We start from the raw sequence: 17,546 nt of genomic DNA on the forward strand, positions 1-17,546 counted from the left end.
CCTTCGTCCTTGCACAGAAGCAGAACAGCTGTAATCAGAGGTTGTACGCAGCGTGTTGGGACAATCGCGGAATAATTTCAGTGGCGCGGCCACTTGCTGGGACACCCTAGGTTAAGAATGTTGGGGGGTGGGGAACGGCTAACACGATACGCGGGGTGTCGGACACCACCTGCGAGGGCCCCACCGAGTGTCGGGCGGGGCTACATAGCGGTGCTTAATTAGCGGCCTCGGAATGGCCGTTAGTTTATTTCTTGCTGGATACCTTTTTCCTTTTTTTGGTGTGTGTGTGTGTGTCCCGCAGTAGGCTCTCAAATCGTTTCAAGCGAGAAATTTTCGGCGTACCATCGACGTACACTAGCTCAGTGGAGCAAGCTGCGCTACGAAGACAAAAAGAAGTCACCGTGTCCATCCATTCGCAGCGCACGCAACGAGGGGGAATGCACACTCTTAAAAATGAACTTCACCACATAGCACGCTCTTATAGCCAACCATCATCCCGAATTACATCGTACCCTCCCCTGACTTGTTGAAAACAGGAGGAGTACGCCTTTTTGTGACACTTATGCAGAAATGTTGATTGTCACAAAAAGGCGTACGCCCCGCGCTTTCCACAAATCAAGAGTCATAGAGGTATCACTCTGTGCAATGGTTGGCCTTCAGCGTGCTATGTGGTGAAGCTTTGTTGTAAGCGTGTAGGATGAAAGAATTAAATCTCACACTCTTAAAAACGGTGGTGGTGATGGCGAGAGGGCTTGCCGTTGTCCTCTTGAAAACGAACTGCACCTCATAGCACGCTCCTAGCCAACCGTCATCTCGAATGATATCGTTATCTTCACTGATTTGTTGAAAACGGGAGGCGTCCGCCTTTTTTGTGACAATTATGAACAACATAAGTGTCACAAAAAAGGCGTACACCTTCCGTTTTCAACAAATCAGGGCAGACAACGATATCATTCGAGATTGTGGTTGGCTAGGAGCGTGCTATGCGGAGAAGTTCATTTTTAAGGGTGTAGGAACGTACTATAAGGTGAAGTTCATTTTTAAGGGTGTAGGAACGTACTACAAGGTGAAGTTCATCTTTAAGAGTGCAGTTCTCAGACATGTCACTCTGGTTATTCTGATGGGCACAGGATACAGAGCAGTGCAATGGTATTCATGAATTTATCCTGCACCAGGGAAGGCTCGCCTGCAGGCTTCGTTATACCACGGTAGGTTATACCAGCTGACTCCTCTTCACGAGAATATCGGCACTCACATCGCACGTCAGTCACATCCCTCTGCGGAGCCTTATGCCATATTGCTATTTCTGAAGCAGGTTTCGGAATGCCAAACTCGTTCCTGGGTGAATACCGAATCCCATGTGGCATTGCAGTGCATAGGGAGCATAAATCTGCAGGGATCTTTGGCACCAGTGGTCGTGGGTACCCTGAAGGTTGTACAAAGTGCTATACAGGGTGTTTCACCTAAAGTGATCAAAAATTTTAACTGGCGACGTACTCGCCGGAGGATTGTAGGACATTCGTCAATTACCTTCTGGAAACTTTTGCCGCCACTTAGGAAGGCTTTGGACAATATTTAGTTGAGGGAAATTTATTTATTTCAATCGAACTTTGAAACTGCAAAGCCAACCTCACTTTCTTTCTTTCTTTCTTTTTCTTTTTTACAGAAATATGAAGTCCTCCACCGATAACCGCAGACCCAACAAAGGCTATGCACAGAATAGCAACAGAAATAGTCGAAAAAAATTAATAAAACGGCTGCTTTAGCCCCGCCTGCTTGATTGTCGCAAAAAAGCGCGCGCGAAAGGTGCGGCAATAGGAGGAAGTGTCCCCGCCTATTATTTTACCTTTGTTTCCCCCCGCTTCGACGACCGTCTTATCACGAAGAACGAACTCACGAGATAGTCCATGTTTCGTTCACATTTGCCAGTCACAAACAAAAAGGGGATTTATCTGGGAAGCTACTCGTACTTCCGATAAAAGTGCTATCTGCGAAACCAGCACAGCAACCAGTACAATCAGCAAAACAAAAGAAGGCCGGGACACTTCCTCCAGTAATCTTTACACTGGTGATTCTTAGCTCCTTTTATGCTAAGTAACGCAACGCCGTGCAAAGAACTTTATATCCGGAAACCGTAATGTCTCCTGCATACGCGTATTTCGACTGTCTTCATGAAACCGTCTGAGCCAAACCCTGTGCCAGCCAGGAATCTAAACCGTTATCTTTTTCGGTTCTGTTCGGGTTCTGGTTCAGGCATATTGGTTCGGTTCGGGTTCAGCTCCGCAGCAGTGCAAGATATCGGTTCGAAACGGTTCAGGAAAGTGAATTTTAAGCAGATTGCCATGGGTTAAAGCACATCCTTACGATTCTTAAACAACACAAACGTACTTTTGTTGCTGTTGTTGCCGACGCAGCAGCGGCTCACAGCAACACTTCGTGTTACAGATCTGCATTTCAGGTGCAACGCTACGGTACCATAGTGTACTTCCTATGTTCACCCATCGTTACATCCTGCTCAGGGACTGGCCGCTAGTTTCACATCCCAAAGTAAAACCTTGGGGTTGCTGGACGACAAATATCACGTACAAGGAAGCCTACAACTGCCACAAGGACAACCTCAAAACTAACACAACTGAATGAACGCAATAGCTGCGAGGAGCAAATACCTCGCGCACTTGGGTTGCAGTTTTCTTTTGTTCAGTTTCGGTTTCGAATTTGTTTGACAACGCGACTCAATCCACTGTGTAAATCGTAGTTCCAATGTCTCACAACGCGCATTACGTCTTATTACGTAGCTTATTTAGTGACTCTAGTCTGAACCGTTCCGCGGACCGGTAACCGCCTAAATTTATTTCGGTTCAGTTCAGGTTCGGTTCTACGCGAGAAAAACGATATTTTTGTTCGGTTAAGTTCGGGTTCTGCGAAAATACGGGTTTTTAGCGGTTTTCGGTTCGGGTTCAGTTTCGGTTCCGATCCCTGCTGCCATCACGAATAAAAATGTAAAAAGAAAAAAACACTACATCAATTCGGTACATACTTTACGTGTTCACCCAGTCCTCTTTTTTATTTTTTTTAATTATTTTTCTTTATCTTTTTTTTTTTGGAATAGCAAGCCGACACCCTGTCTGGCTGACCTTTTCCTCGTTCCTCTTCTTTGTTTGTTTGTTTGTTATCATTAAACATATCCCCCCCAGTCCTCTTCTTCCTTCCAGGGTCCTCGTAGAAAATATCGTTGGCTCAGTTCCCGTTACAGAAGCCCGGTAGTAGCTCATAAGCACCAAATGCTCTTAAGATCCAAACGCTCAAAACCTCCAAACGCCCATATGCACCGAAAAAAAGTTGGTGGTTTTGAGCGTTTGGAGGTTATGAGCAGGAGGGGAGAAGCTGCTCATAAGCACCAAACGTCCAGAACATCGGAATGCTCATATGCACCGAAAGGCTGCCGAAAGGCGGGCGACCACAAAGGACGGGTCTTCCTCTCCCGCATTTGGAACAAGGCAGGGTGAGAAAGGTAGAATGAATGGAGACTACCAAGGCCGCTTAATGTGTCAGTTTGGAAGTTTGTGAAGTTTGAATTTGGCCATGTGCTTTGGCTGAACGTACCTGTGGGTTTCAATGGGGTTAGCGCGAGTCAATGGGTGTTTGAACGTGACGAACACATCCGCCGTCGCTCTTCTCTTGCCATGCGCATACAGCATGTTCCTAATTGGTGCACTTACGTCGCGAGACAACTGTGATCTGAACGATGCCACAGCTCGCGTGGCTCAGTGGTTAGCGTGCTGGTCATGTCACGTTCCCGGTTCATGTACCCGGGTTCGAATCCCGGTGCCGGCTGTGCTGTCTGGAGTTTTTCCTGGGTTTTCCTGAGACGCTTTCAGACATATGTCCGCACAGTTCCTTTAGAAGTCGGCCCAGGATGCACGTTCCCCCAGGCCGTCAGTCGTGACGTTGCCCGCCTCTGTGAGGCCGACAACGGCGAGACCTTTCATCATCACCACAGTGTACTAAATTCGCCTACCTGAGGTAGAGTGTGGCTGACAAAACGTCTAAGAGAAAATGTGGCCGGTGGACAGATAATATAATCAACACAGAACGCCGTCTACTCTATAGCGGCTAAAGCTACATATATGCTAAAGCAAACGAGTAAACATAAGAGAAAACGAGCAGTAGAAATAAACTGAAATAAAATTGAACTGAATATATGTTAGAGGACCAACGACACACCCTGTTCGCTTGAACTAGCGGTGCAGGAAGGAGGCTTCGCGCTGCACGGCGTCGCAGTCAGGCACTGCGCCATCGCATGGTTCTGTAGCGTTCGCTACAGTTCCACAGTATAAAGTCTGCGTTGTGAAGCGTACACTAGAAGTAGTTTTGTCATGTGTTACAACGTGTCTGTTTTTGCATGTTCTTGCCTATTTAGGTGTTTCGGAGGGCCTAAGTACCTGTCTGTTTTCGTGGTTTTAGCGCGTAAATTTCTGAGTTCTACTTATAAGAGGAAGTAACGTTGTTTTTGAATGCCTAAAACGGTAGTCAAACAGAAATGAGTTGAAGACCAATCATCGAAAGAACCAATCCAGTCCGAAGATTGAAGAAGTATAGGAGCGAGAATGTGTAGAGCGTGTTGGATGGAGTTCCGACAAAAAAAAAAAAGTCCCGGAAAAATTGGTCCCTGATTGCGTGGCGGAAAAAATGGTCCCGCGCGGTTCTGTGCGCCCAAAAATACAGGAGCGTCGTTGTGGACATCTGATGAACCGGATCATAGTCAATCAAGTGCTTCATTCGCCCTCCTAATGTGTTCGAAATTGGAAGACATGCTTTTTTAATTAACGTTAATCTTACTGAACAATAAATGCTGCACGCCATTGAATAAGGAACATAAAAGTGGTTCCATTTGCTGTACCGCTTGTATTGTACAAATTGCGTCTGTTCTTTCTGTTCCTCTCTTTATTTTGCGGAGTATAGACAACGCGACGAGATCAGGAAGTAATTCTGCAATGTCTGCTACATTCTCCTAAAAGTGACAAAAAAAAAAAACAAAAAAAAAACAAAACAAGTAAGAGTCGTCTTTCTTCAGGACGATCATTCAAATCGCAGTTCTTTCTTATTCTCACTGATCAGGCCATATCTTCTGTTTTGTCGACCAACTCGTGGAGTGGCAAAAGTTGTTTGGATTTCTGTAAACGCTAACAGCTTGGAACAGTATCAATGACAACTTGAACTGGAGAATCACAGCAAAAATTTTGAAGTAAAAATGGTAGGCATTGATGCCAACGAACTCATAATGGAATATCGTTTTGTGTCACTGAGAAAAGAGAGGACGGCAAACAAACAGATCTCATTTTTGAACGTACACATACAAGAAGGCCTCCAGGAGATATATCTGAATCCTTGCATTTGCGTCAGCATTCTATTTTCTGACCACACCAGTTGCTGTCGCTGATGCTGAAAGAAGCTTCAGCACAACGAAACTGATCGATCAAGAATATCCTGCGCTCAACCATAAGGGATGTCAGGCTTTCTGAGTTTGTATATAGTCAACCGAAAACAAGATGATCATATCTCTAGACTATGACGCATTGATTAACCAACTTGCGAAGAATAAGGCTCGAAATAAGGGTTTTGCGTAAATGTTCACTATAGGCCTATGTACGCATAATTGAACCCTACATAAATATCGTACTTCTGCATTGCAAGTGAGTAAGCCCGGAGGGGTATGTTCGGAGGGGGCCAAGTTCTTTGTTGCTACAGCCCTGGCAGGCGAGTGCCTTTCGCGCTAGAATCAAGTCTTTTGTCCTAGGCTGCCTCCGTGTCTATGAAAATAAAACTCAAATTGAAATCCATAAACGAGAAGGCGTTCTGGCTACATACATGCAGGACCAAGCTGTTACATAAACTTCAAACTGACACATTAAGCGGCCTTGATAGTATCCATTCATTCCACCTTTCTCACCCTATGACCTTGTTCCAAATGCGGGAGAGGAAGACCCGTCCTTTGTGGTATCCCGCCTTTCGGTGCATATGAGCATTCGGATGTTCTGGACGTTTGGTGGTTATGAGCAGCTTCTCCCCTCCTGCTCATTTCCACCAAACGCTCAAAACCACCAACTTCTTTTCGGTGCATATGGGCGTTTGGAGGTTTTGAGCGTTTGGTGCATATGAGCCACAACCCAGAAGCCCAGCTTTATCTTATCAGGGATAAACTCCCCCCCCCCCCCTTTACGCACCTCCTGTGTCGTAAACAGGATTTTTCGACAGCTACCGCCATGTCGTTGTTGATGATCGAGTCCGTCTCTCCACGAGGAAAGAATATAGTAGTCTTCTCTCCCTCCCTTCCTCCACGTTGGAATGTGGAGAGGCTGCAATTTCTTTGGTGTGTGCAACATTCCTCGCTGCTCAGAAATCAGCGTTTGGTCGCTCGCTCTCGCTTTCAACCTGCGCTTTTCTGTTGGCTTCCTTTGGCTTTCTGTTGGCCGAGTCGCCACCGGCTTGTGGCGCCTTTGGTTCGCGAATCTGCGGTATAGGATTTGGATACGAGATTAATTTGTACGCCGAAGATAGGATACCCGAGTGGCAGTGAGCAGCTGCGAAGCGTTGGGGATTGGGTGCCATCACTTATCACACGCACTGGAAAATAGTTCACAAAAACAGGATTCCGCGGAGCGTATAGTTGGAAAGGATTTTTTTTTTCTTTTTCGTTTAACGTTTTGGCGTTACGGTGTGGTATAGGGATAAATTGATGATATTGATTTAGTTTTTAATTAGACTTTTTTAAATACTTTTTTAAATTTTAATTGTTACTTTATTAAATTAATTTATTTTTCCCCGGCCCCACACTCTTAGGAATGAACTTCACCACATAGCACTCTCGTAGCCAACCATCATCCCGAGTGACATCGTTCTTTCCCCTGATTTGCTGAAAACGGGGGGCGGACGCCATTTTTGTGGCATTGTGCAGTTCATAATTGCCACAAGAATGACGCCCCCCTCCCCCATTTTCGTCCAATTAAGGGAGAGAAGGAACAGATGAGGAGTGTGCAAGCGAGCTGGTGGGTATTTCCACGAGCATGGGCACGAGCATTTCCTTGAGTTTGAGGAAAGATACAGAAAACAGACACAGAAACAGACGTGTTGTGTCTGTATATTCTGTATCTTTCCTCAAACTCAAGGAAATGTTGCCTTCATCCAAGGGAGAGAACGTTGTCATTCAGGTTGATGGTTTGCTAGGAGCGTGCTATGCGGTGAAGCACTGTTTTTAGGGTGCACCCATCGCTGAATGGGAAATAAACAACCGAATTGAATTAAAAGTCGCGAAGTGAATTCTCCGCTCAAACCATCCCGGACCTGTCTAATAAGAAAAGACCCCTAAAAGTTTAATTCTCGTTTATTTATTATTATTGTTATTGTTTTGAACAGTGTTGCACAGGACCCAGCTTGAACTTCGGGACTTTCCCTTCAGAGAACGCACGCTTAAACAAGAATCAGTTTTACAAAACGTACCGTATTTTCTGGTGTATAACGCGCGCGTTATACAGTAAAAAAGTGATCTGAAGCATAGTTCGAGAAGAACTCGTTACAAGTTAAGTTACCGTGTGAAAAATCTAACTAAGTTAATAACGAAGTTCTTCAGTCTAAAATGTAACTCGCAGTTACGGAGTTACTTAAAAAAAACGAGTTACTTCCAAGTTACTTCAGACACAAATGGCACTACACAGGTGCAGCGCGCGTGAGCAGTTGAGTTAGACCTTGAGTTGACTACGGAGGAGCGCAACACGCTTAGATCGTTTTCGTTTGTGTCCAACAATTCGAACGCTTTGCATCTAAGTCCCTGTGGGCGCACAATCGTTCAGCTTCATTTCAATGGCAGCGGTTCTTACTTCCTGGATAGAATGCTGTCATTCACTGAATATCACGTTTTATGGCATAAGATGCCATGAAAGAACCGGGGAGAAAGCAAGAAAATATGTGGACGTGAGTAAAAAGCTAATTAAAAGTAACCTGGAACTTAGCTTAAGTTACTTTGGCAAAGTTACCTGAAAAAGAAACGAGTTCCTCTTAAAGTTACTACGGCGCAAAAGTACCGAGTTAAGTTACAAGTTACGAAAAAAAGGAACTTAGTTACAGTAACGAGTTACTTGTTACGAGTTACCTCGAACTCTGCTCTGAAGAACTCCTGGGCGTTATCTAACGGTGCGCGTTATACACGGAAATATTTTCCTGCAGAGTTCTTTCTCAGGTCGGTGACGTACAAATTCTAGCCTCTTCCACGGTGTGCTGTGACTTTCTCCCACATCTCTTGGGGTCAGTTGACAAAACCGGCAAAAGAGCACCGGACTTCATAAAAAGTTAAGCTTAAGGTCAATAATCCTGAATTCATTTCAGAAGGCTGGCGTGATTGAGAAGGGACGCGAAACCGAAAGCGGAGAGGCGACTGAAGTATACTATAAATGACACCGACTCTGTTGCATCGGGGTTTAACGGCTTTGACTAAATGTGCTTCAAGTAATGCATATGCATATATGATACACTGCCTTGGTTTATTGTGTACACTGATGGTGGCAGCACAAAAGCTTGTAGCAACATTGCGGTGCGCGATGGAACTTTTTTCAAATTCGGCACGTTTTTAGGGGTGCGCGTTATACACCGGAAAATACGGTAAATCCCATCGAGATTCCTATTACCATTTCACTTGGATTGCGCACAATTTCCGGCGCTTTCTTCGTTCATAAATAGACAGAAAAATCCACGGAACTTAACCACGTAACACGCTGAAGGCAACCCAAGCGGCACAATGCTGAAAGTCGAGTGCAATAGGGGTGGACGGTATGCGTATTTATCAACGTTCTTTAGTTTCACGAGTCTGTTCAAGGCCTTCCACCTACCCGTCCACCTCTATTGCACTCGACATTCAGTACATTGTGCTGCTTGGGAACCATTGCGCAGAATGATATACAGAGATGGTACCGTTATCACCCCTGATTTGCAGGAAGCGTGGAGCGTACGCCTTTTTGTAACAATTAACAAACTGCACAAGTGTCACACAAAGGCGTACGTCTCCCGTTTTCAACAAATCAGGGGGATGTTATTAGGAATGATGATGGGCTGGTAGTGGTCTACCCAGAATCACAAGCACGGGAGGGGTTCATTATTATGGTGTCGTCATAATAACTTTATGTATCATTGCCCACGTGCGTTTAAAGCTGAAATAGCAAGGGCCTCCCATGTTGGGGATGCATGGGAAAGAAAGTTAAGGGGATGTCACGCGCCAAACATTTGGGGGTGTCGGAACGTCGGGATAAGAGTTTACGGAGTGTACGGCCGCTCCCCACATGCATTTCGTGCTTTTCGTGTTCGGGGCTTTATCCCCCGTCTCCTCCGATGAAAGTCCCCTTATGAAAGTCCGCCGTTTGATTACTTTCCTTTCAGTGTTGTATACACTACGATGTCACGAGCTCCGATTTCCAAACACCGTCATAGGACAAAATTTTTATCTTTCACATTCCTACGACCATATAGTCCTCCACCAATGGCCCGGGCAGAGCAGCTCTGTTGCTATCGGCCGAAATCCAGCGTGTATTACTCTTACGTTGCGTAGAAATGACATATGATAAGTGACACCTCATTCATCGCGGCCGACGAACCGGTTCTCGAGGCCCGCAGTCATTAGCGGCCGTCCCCCGTGTCGGACGATATGATGCGGCGGCACAGGACACCGGGAACACGCTGTCATACGTGCGACCACAGCACGCACAGCCAGAGTCGCCAAAGCAAAGAACGTGATGTCTTTATGTCTGAAAGAGTAAGGCCGCTTCCCGTGGAAACTCAGAAATTGAACAATAGAGAAACAGACGATACTACGGTGATATTACATGTGAACGCAACAGTAAACATCTAGCGAATATTCCCGCTCTTCGGCCAACGTTGGAAACCTGCCAGCAGCTGTCTGTGATGATGAGGAGACGGATGGAAATCGACATTAGAGGAGCAGGGTTGCCAGACGCATTGTAGGCTGCGCACGCGCTGTGCTTCTGAGAACTAGAAATTAATTTTTTTATACTTCCGCTTCACACAGGGAAACACTATTATGGGAGAATACAGTCTGAGACACGTGGATTGCAATGACATAAATTAGCATAAATTACCCACTTTAGTGACACTACAGGTCGGACATCAGTTGCTACGCCTTAGACGAACTTAGAGAAGCAATTGCTGTGGTGAATGCTATGCCGTGAAATACGGCACAATAAAACACTGAAGGTAGTCAAGTTTGTCCTTCCTGAAATTGGAGAGCAGCAGATCGGAGACCCCGAATGGGGAAGACGTCAAGACACCCTTACCGCAGGCCAAAACACGATTTAATAAATGCGCGCCAACATTTTTTCGGCAACCGACCCGCCATCACGCGGCTGCGACTGCCGAGTTTTTTTATATCAAGAGGAGCCGCTGCACACCCCAGTGCAATTCTCTCGCCGAATGAGTTGTCGCTGTGAACGAGAGTACGAGAGTAACGCGCCTTTCCTTGACCTGCGACCTAAGTGCCTTCGTGCGCACTGCCCTTGTAGTCAACGTTTCACCCTCCCGTAACATCGATCGGACAGCCTCACTCCTATCGAAACAGTGGTTTGTTGTGCGCGTTTAGAAGTTATTCCCACATGAGCAGGATGACCAGATTTGGTTACATGAAGCCAACATCGGCTACTTTCCGTTTTGGCTGGCTACCCCTCCAAAGTTCTACTGAGGAATGCCGCGCAACAGAAAGAAAACAGGTGCACAATTTTTCGAATATGCCTTCATCTGGTTCAACAGTAACACACTGTATAGGCGCACTTGAAGAAGATGACAAGGACCCATGATTGGAGCAGATTTACCCGTAAGGTGTGAAGTATCTCGCCGTTCTATATTTCAGCGTTGCGCGTGTATAGAGAGCGGTGACACCTGACACACGTATTTCCTGTCAGGTGAAACAAACTTTATTTCGATGACGATGGTTGGTTCCTGTCAAGAAGTAGGTATTAACTCAAGCGCTTGATCAGTATTCGGCATTGTGTTACACCCCAGAAAATTTGCGGAGGTTCGTAAGTAAACTTGCTGTGGAAGGGAAAATAAGGACACAAACGTTATGTATTTGTTGGCTAACTTTTAGGCTACATAGAGCCTTCTAATTTGCTACGTTTGGGCTACGTGGAGCACGAGATTGGCTAGCTTTTGTCATCTGGCAGCCCTGCAGATGAGTGACACTTGTTTACCACGGAGCGCTCGGTGAACCAGGTGACCCAAGCTTAGCGGGAACTATAGTGAGCCTAGCGCGGCCCGCAGTCAAATGACTGCAGCCGCCAGTAGCTCGACGGTACTTTTCAGAAACATAAAAGTTTCTAATCTCAGTGAATGGGTGATTGAATTTAAGACGATGTCGAGCCGTGCTTTTTGTTGTTCCCGGGTGGAACGTTTAAACCGATCGTGAACGTCTTGTTATATTTGGCTACGGCTCAGATTGGACTTGGAATGGATTGGAATGGATTCGTAACACGCTATACCTTCCGTTATGAGCCAACTTCGGAGAAGAGTGTATCCAGACAAGGTCTACTTAGGCCCCAATTTGGGCGGGGTATTTTTGTGCCGATAACAATGGGTCACAATATGGCTGCCGCCGGCGTTTGACGCGCCGGATAGGAAGAAGAAATACGTGAGAAAATGACAACTTCGGCCCATCTGCGGTGAACGTCTCATTGCATCCCCGGGGCGACATGCCTGCGACCCACATCGATCCTTACAACCTGTGACATATTATTTAATTAGGGGCTGCGGAAGCACGCGGTAACTCGCGCCTCTTTCCGTGAAAGACGTACAAAAACAGTGTTGCGCAACGGCGTGTTTTTCACGCACTTTTCGGGAGGTCCGCCGTTCGTCCTGTTCTTCCGACTCCAGGTCTCGTAATTAACAGGCAGTGAGTCGAAAGCGTCCTACACGTCGACAAATAGAAAAAAGAAAAGAAACAAGACTATTGCCATTGGCTAATCGCTCTGATGGATGGGAGAACAATTTCGCCGAAATGCGAGGTGGCCCCGCGAAGTTTCTGCGAGATGTGAATGTGACGGTCATTCCACGGGGGGAGGGGGGGGGGGCATGATCTCTCACCTGCCAGATTTCCGGGAAACCTCCTAAATATTTACGAGCTCCCGCTTCGATGTCTTCCGAGGTTAGATCATTGAGGAAGAGTTCCAGGTAGGGGCTTCGTCCTGCGATAACACGGAACGGTCGACGTCGTTGCACCCCTTGTACGACCTTTTCTCGTGAGACATATTGCTAAAGAATATGGAAATGCGTTATGCATCGAGGCGGGTAAATACTACCATTGTGTGGTATCCCGATGAGCTGTGATACATTCTTAATTGTTGTGCATAACAGATGTCTTTTCTCTTTCGTCAGGTGGTGTGTCGGATGTGCTAGCACAGGATGCGGGGTCGCCCCAAGACCACAGGGTGCAAGTTGGCAGACCCCTTGGACGTAAGTGTCTCCCACGATTAAAATTCTACGGCAGTGCGACCTCCGACACTTAAAACTTACCCCACACTCCGAAAACAGAACTTCACCGCATAGCACGCTGTGCGCCAACCATTGCCACGAATGGTAGGGTTATCACTTCTGAACAGGGGGGGGGGGGGGGGGGGGGGGGGTACGCTTTTTTGTGGCGTTTGGATACATGAAAATTTCCACAAAAAGGCGTACGCCCCTCTGTCTTCCAATCACAAGCTCTGTCCCTATCATTCGGGGCAGTGGTTGGCGCACAGCGTACTATGCGGTGAAGTTCTGTTTTTAGAATGCAGCCAATAGACGATACGCGCTCCTACTCCATCGATTACGTTTCGCCGCCGCGCAAAGCATGCTGGTGGACGCCTATCTGCATTATCACCCTTTTCTGCCTATCAGCCGGCGCGTTCTTCCCGCTTCTTTCCCACCACAGCAAAATATAACCTCGAACTGGTTTTGTCGTGACGTCACATGTTTGTAAACAGAGGGTCGTCTATAGCTTCGTTGTCACTCGTGCATTGTAAACGTCAGTCACATCCACACACTAAACTTTTTTACACCCTTTCCAGTGTAAAAATGATGTTTGATAACTCACACCTATTTGGGTGTAAAGTCTGTAGCGTGTAAGCAGTTACACCCCCAAGAGCGGTTCGTTCCCGTAATGACCACTGGGAACGTACTAGACAGGGTGTCCCAAGGAAAGTGGCAGAACCCAATGAGCAATCAACGAAAACCTGAGGCTATACTTGTGGTACTTGAGTTACATACAGGTGCACGTCAACAGTAACACCTGTTTAACTCTGGTACCATAAATATATAGCCTCAGGTTTCTGTGTATCGCTCTCTTACGGTGCTCTGGTCCACTTTTCCTGCGCCACGCTGTATATACCGGGTGTTTCAGTTAAATCCCCGGGCTAAATAATTCGCGAACGGATGCACCAATCCACGAACTTTCTTTTTTACAAGTATCTGTCCGATACCACCTACACGCTGCACACCGTGTGAATGAGTGGGAGGCGCTCATTATTAAAATAAAAATGCAAATGAGTTTCGTCAAAAAGCGTATCTTCTAAAGCAGGGCGCTGTCGGCATTAAAATGGGTACTACCCCTTTTGGGACCTTCAGTGGACACCTTTTAAAGAAAAATCTGCCACCGAAGCGGGTCATTTGTTGCAGTAATTAATAGGTTTCGGTTTACGTATTTTTGTCGCGGCTGGTCGCGGCGAAGCGCAAAAGGGCGTATTTCATTGGTGTAATTCATTGGTGTAATTCATTAATGTAAGGACGTAATTTATTGATGGATAAGGGAGTGAAAGAGCGTCCTTTTGCGCTGCGCCGCGACCAGCCGCGACAAAAATACGTAAACCGAAACCAATTAATTACTGCAACAAATGACCCGCTTCGGTGGCAGATTTTTCTCTAAAAGGTGTCCATTGAAGGTCTCAAAAGGGGTAGTAACCATTTTAATGCCGACAGCGCCCTGCTTCAGAAGTTACGCTTTTTTACGAAACTCATTTGCATTTTTATTTTAATAATGAGCGCCTCCCACTCATTCACACGGTGTGCAGCTTGTAGGTGGTATCGGACAGATACTTGTAAAAAAGAAAGTTCGTGGATTGGTGCACCCGTTCGCGAATTATTTAGCCCGGGGATTTAACTGAAACACCCGGTATATAGGGTCTTGGTAGTTGGCCTGGGTAAGGAGTCGGCTGACATCATTTGCATATCATTTAATTCTGTGCAGTTCTAAGTAATGTGCATGATGTTCAGTGCCACACTTAAAAACACTGGACTGCATGGACTATCCTCACAGCACAGAACGAACAGAAGCTAAGGTGCATAAGTCCCATCGCTGCTAAAATTACAGAAATGCTGTGTGCAGCTCACCCGCCTTTTACACCCTATGGGCCTGATGACCTTCTCACGGAGGGGTGTAAAAAGGAGGATGGTGGGCGTAAACAGCAGGATACACCCACTTTGCACTCAAATGGGTGTTAGACAGTTAAGTGTGGGGTGTAAATTGTGCAATACGCCCTTTTAACACCTGAAGAGGTGTGAAATTTTTTTTTGTGCAGGGGCGAATCCAGGATTTTTCTGAGGCCGGGGGGGGGGGGGGGGTCCAGCCCTGGACAGCATGCCCCATGAACCGGACGGCCCCCCCCTCCCCCGAGATCTGCGCCTGCGCTCTTAGACATGAACTTCACCGTATAGAGTAGCACAGAAGTAATTTTTAACACCCAGTTTTCTTCCTATAAAACTGTTAAGTAGGCCAGTAGGCCAGTAAGATGCACCATGCGAAGTAATTTACACCACAGAGTCATAATTATCGCAGAAATTGAATTTAAAATACGCCCGAAAAAGCGACCGTGCGCATCGGTGGTGAAGAGCAGTACCAGCCTGTGATCTGCCTGGAACCTCGCGCTGACCCTATAAGGAGAACGCTCGCTGATTGGCCTAGAGAAATCTTGTCTGCTACTCGGCTGTTCGGGGTTCTGATAAAGCCTTTCACTTTGCTCGGTAATGCTTCGGCCGCTCCTTCTATCCCCAATTCTCTGGGAGAACTGGCAAAACAGGTTTACGGCGGCAAAGGGACAAGGCGCTGACCCCCACTGACCGGCGAACCAGAACGAGTTCTCCTTATACCGTCATCGGTGACGTGGCATCAAACCTCCACATCCTCGTCATAGCTGGAGCGCAGAGCTATGTTTGTGTGAGTTTTTTTCTGGGAAACAAATTGCACACACCAAAACCTTTCGGGCTATTCCGTATAATGACACACACACTTTCATCAGATGTCTTAATCTGAATTTTTTTTTATGGCCCTCTGTACTCTCGTTATCTGCCCTGATTCGTTGAAAACGGGAGGCTTACGCGGTTCTGTGACACTTATGCTGTTCATAATTGTCACAAAAAAACCGTATGCCTCTCGTTTTCGACAAATCAGGAGGCAGAACGATATCATTCGAGATTATGGTTGGCTAGGAGCGTGCTATGTGGTGAAGTTCATTTTTAAGAATGTGGTCACATCTTCTGGAAAATCGATGTCGTCGTGGCTGAACATCGAGTATTTTTTTACGGAGCGCCGGCAGTACGGATCTTACAATTTTCGAAAATGTTCGTGTCCCCCGAGTATATGATTTTGTGAAGCTTTGTTACTTAGTTTGGGGCAATGATCCCTAGCGTCTGAAAGACCGCGCTTTCACGATTGGACCCGTGAAAATATTTCTCGTGTCTTGCAGCTGACGCACACGCCTATATCTTTTTTTCCGACTTTTTTTATTTCTTTTGCGAGCAATCCAAACGGAATGCGACAAAAGAAAACTTGGCGTATAAAAGGCCGAGCGGCGGCGGCGGTGCCAGGGCCGAAAAATCCGTGAAAGGAATTCCAAACCCGCCGCATAAAATACGAGTGCAGAGAAAACTCTCCACTGTGACATAACAATTTCAAGGAGGAGAAGGAGGGGCGAGCTTTTATTTCAAGGTCATCGTAGCTGAGGAGGAAGTTGCAGCCAACGGGAATCGGGCAGAAGATGCATTGAGTGATGGAGGCTTCTTCCTTCTTGCAGGTCCCTTGGGGAGCGTCCCAGAATGACCTTGAAGCAGTCGAGGACATTCTGTCCGCTACATCACTGGGTGAGTTACAATTACATATTGCTCGCTGTGTGCCTTCCAATCTTTATTAAACGAAGAGCGGTTCTTGGAAGCGTCGGAAAATGGTTTTCATGGAATGCGCTCTCCTCCGAGAATTGGATGCAGTTGCGCCGAAGCCGCTTTTGCTGCTGGCAAATGATGCAAAGCATTTATAAACGCCTCGAAAGAAATGGGGTGCCAACAAAGCGTGCATTAGTATTCTTTTTTTTAATCACTTCCTATTACATGCAGTCCTGCATTCTCGACAATAAAAAGGAAAGGCTGCGATGACAGCTGGGGAGAAAAGGGGCAAGACCAGTTCGAATAGGCGCGAGCAACTCATTTCGTCGCAAATGCATTACACGGACACTGGCTGGAGGGAGCATCCCGTAGGAGTTCCTGAATTTCGCGTGACGCAAGAAGGCAAAATTCAGTTGGAGCGAAAAGATAAATTATGAGGCGCAGCGTGAGGATCCTTCGTGCTCTCTACAGCTGATTTCTTGCTGCACTCTTGTGCGGGGATTTCGATCTGTAGGTACTGGAGCCACGATTAAGAAAAAAAAGAAAAAGAGAAACTGTTCAGCTATGAGAGTTGATGTATTACCGAAGCGGACGCCGATCTTGAGTTCTGTTTAACGGTCCTGCAAAAGCAATTGTTCCTGAGCGGCAGGAAGACTGTAGTATACACTCTTAAAAATGAACTTCACCGCATAGCACGCTCCTAGCCAACCATCATCTCAAATGATATCGTTATCTTCCCTGATTTGTTGAAAACGGGAGGCGTACGCCTTTTCTGTGACAATTATGAACAGCATAAGTGTCACAAAAAAGGCGTACGCCTCCCGTTTTCAACAAATCAGGGAAGATAACGAGATCATTCGAGAGGATGGTTGGCTAAGAGCGTGCTATGCGGTGAAGTTCATTTTTAAGAGTGTACAGTCGAACGTTGCCCGTCCTTTTCACCGCATAGCACGCTCCTATCCAACCATAATCACGAATGACGTCGTACTCGACCCTGATTTGGTGAATACGGAAGGCGTACGCCTTTTTTTTCCCACCAATTATGTACTGCATAAGTAGTACAAAAAAGCGTACGCCTCCCGTTTTCAACAAATCAGGGGCGAGAACGATGTCATTCGCGATGGTTGGCTAGGAGCGTGCTATGCAGTGAAGTTTATTTTTAAGATTGTAGAAATCAGCGCTTCTTTCTCGAGCGGCTTCGTCGTGTGCTGAGCACCCGTACGAGTTTTCTTCTCTCACGCATTCTTGGCGTGCCTTACCAGCGTGTGCGTTGCCCGCATGGATGGATACCCAACCGCTGAGGGTGATCAGATTCACTGGACGCGGGGCGCTTCGTGGCATCTGAGCAGTGCGAACTTGCTTGTTTTCTT

General features: G+C 46.5%; 1 protein-coding gene across 1 annotated transcript in view; it reads left to right on the forward strand.

Annotated features, from left to right (window-relative positions):
• LOC135385740 (uncharacterized) overlaps positions 1–17,546 on the forward strand; it is a 60,322-nt gene that overhangs the window by 4,839 nt on the left and 37,937 nt on the right. Inside the window, exons 2-3 of the mRNA XM_064615226.1 lie at positions 12,424–12,501; positions 16,092–16,158. Of these exons, the coding sequence (XP_064471296.1) occupies positions 12,451–12,501; positions 16,092–16,158 (118 nt within the window). The 5' untranslated portion in view covers positions 12,424–12,450. The remainder of the gene's footprint in view (positions 1–12,423; positions 12,502–16,091; positions 16,159–17,546) is intronic.

Source organism: Ornithodoros turicata, chromosome 2 (genome assembly GCF_037126465.1).
Source record: "Ornithodoros turicata isolate Travis chromosome 2, ASM3712646v1, whole genome shotgun sequence".
In the NCBI taxonomy this organism is placed as follows: domain Eukaryota; kingdom Metazoa; phylum Arthropoda; class Arachnida; order Ixodida; family Argasidae; genus Ornithodoros; species Ornithodoros turicata.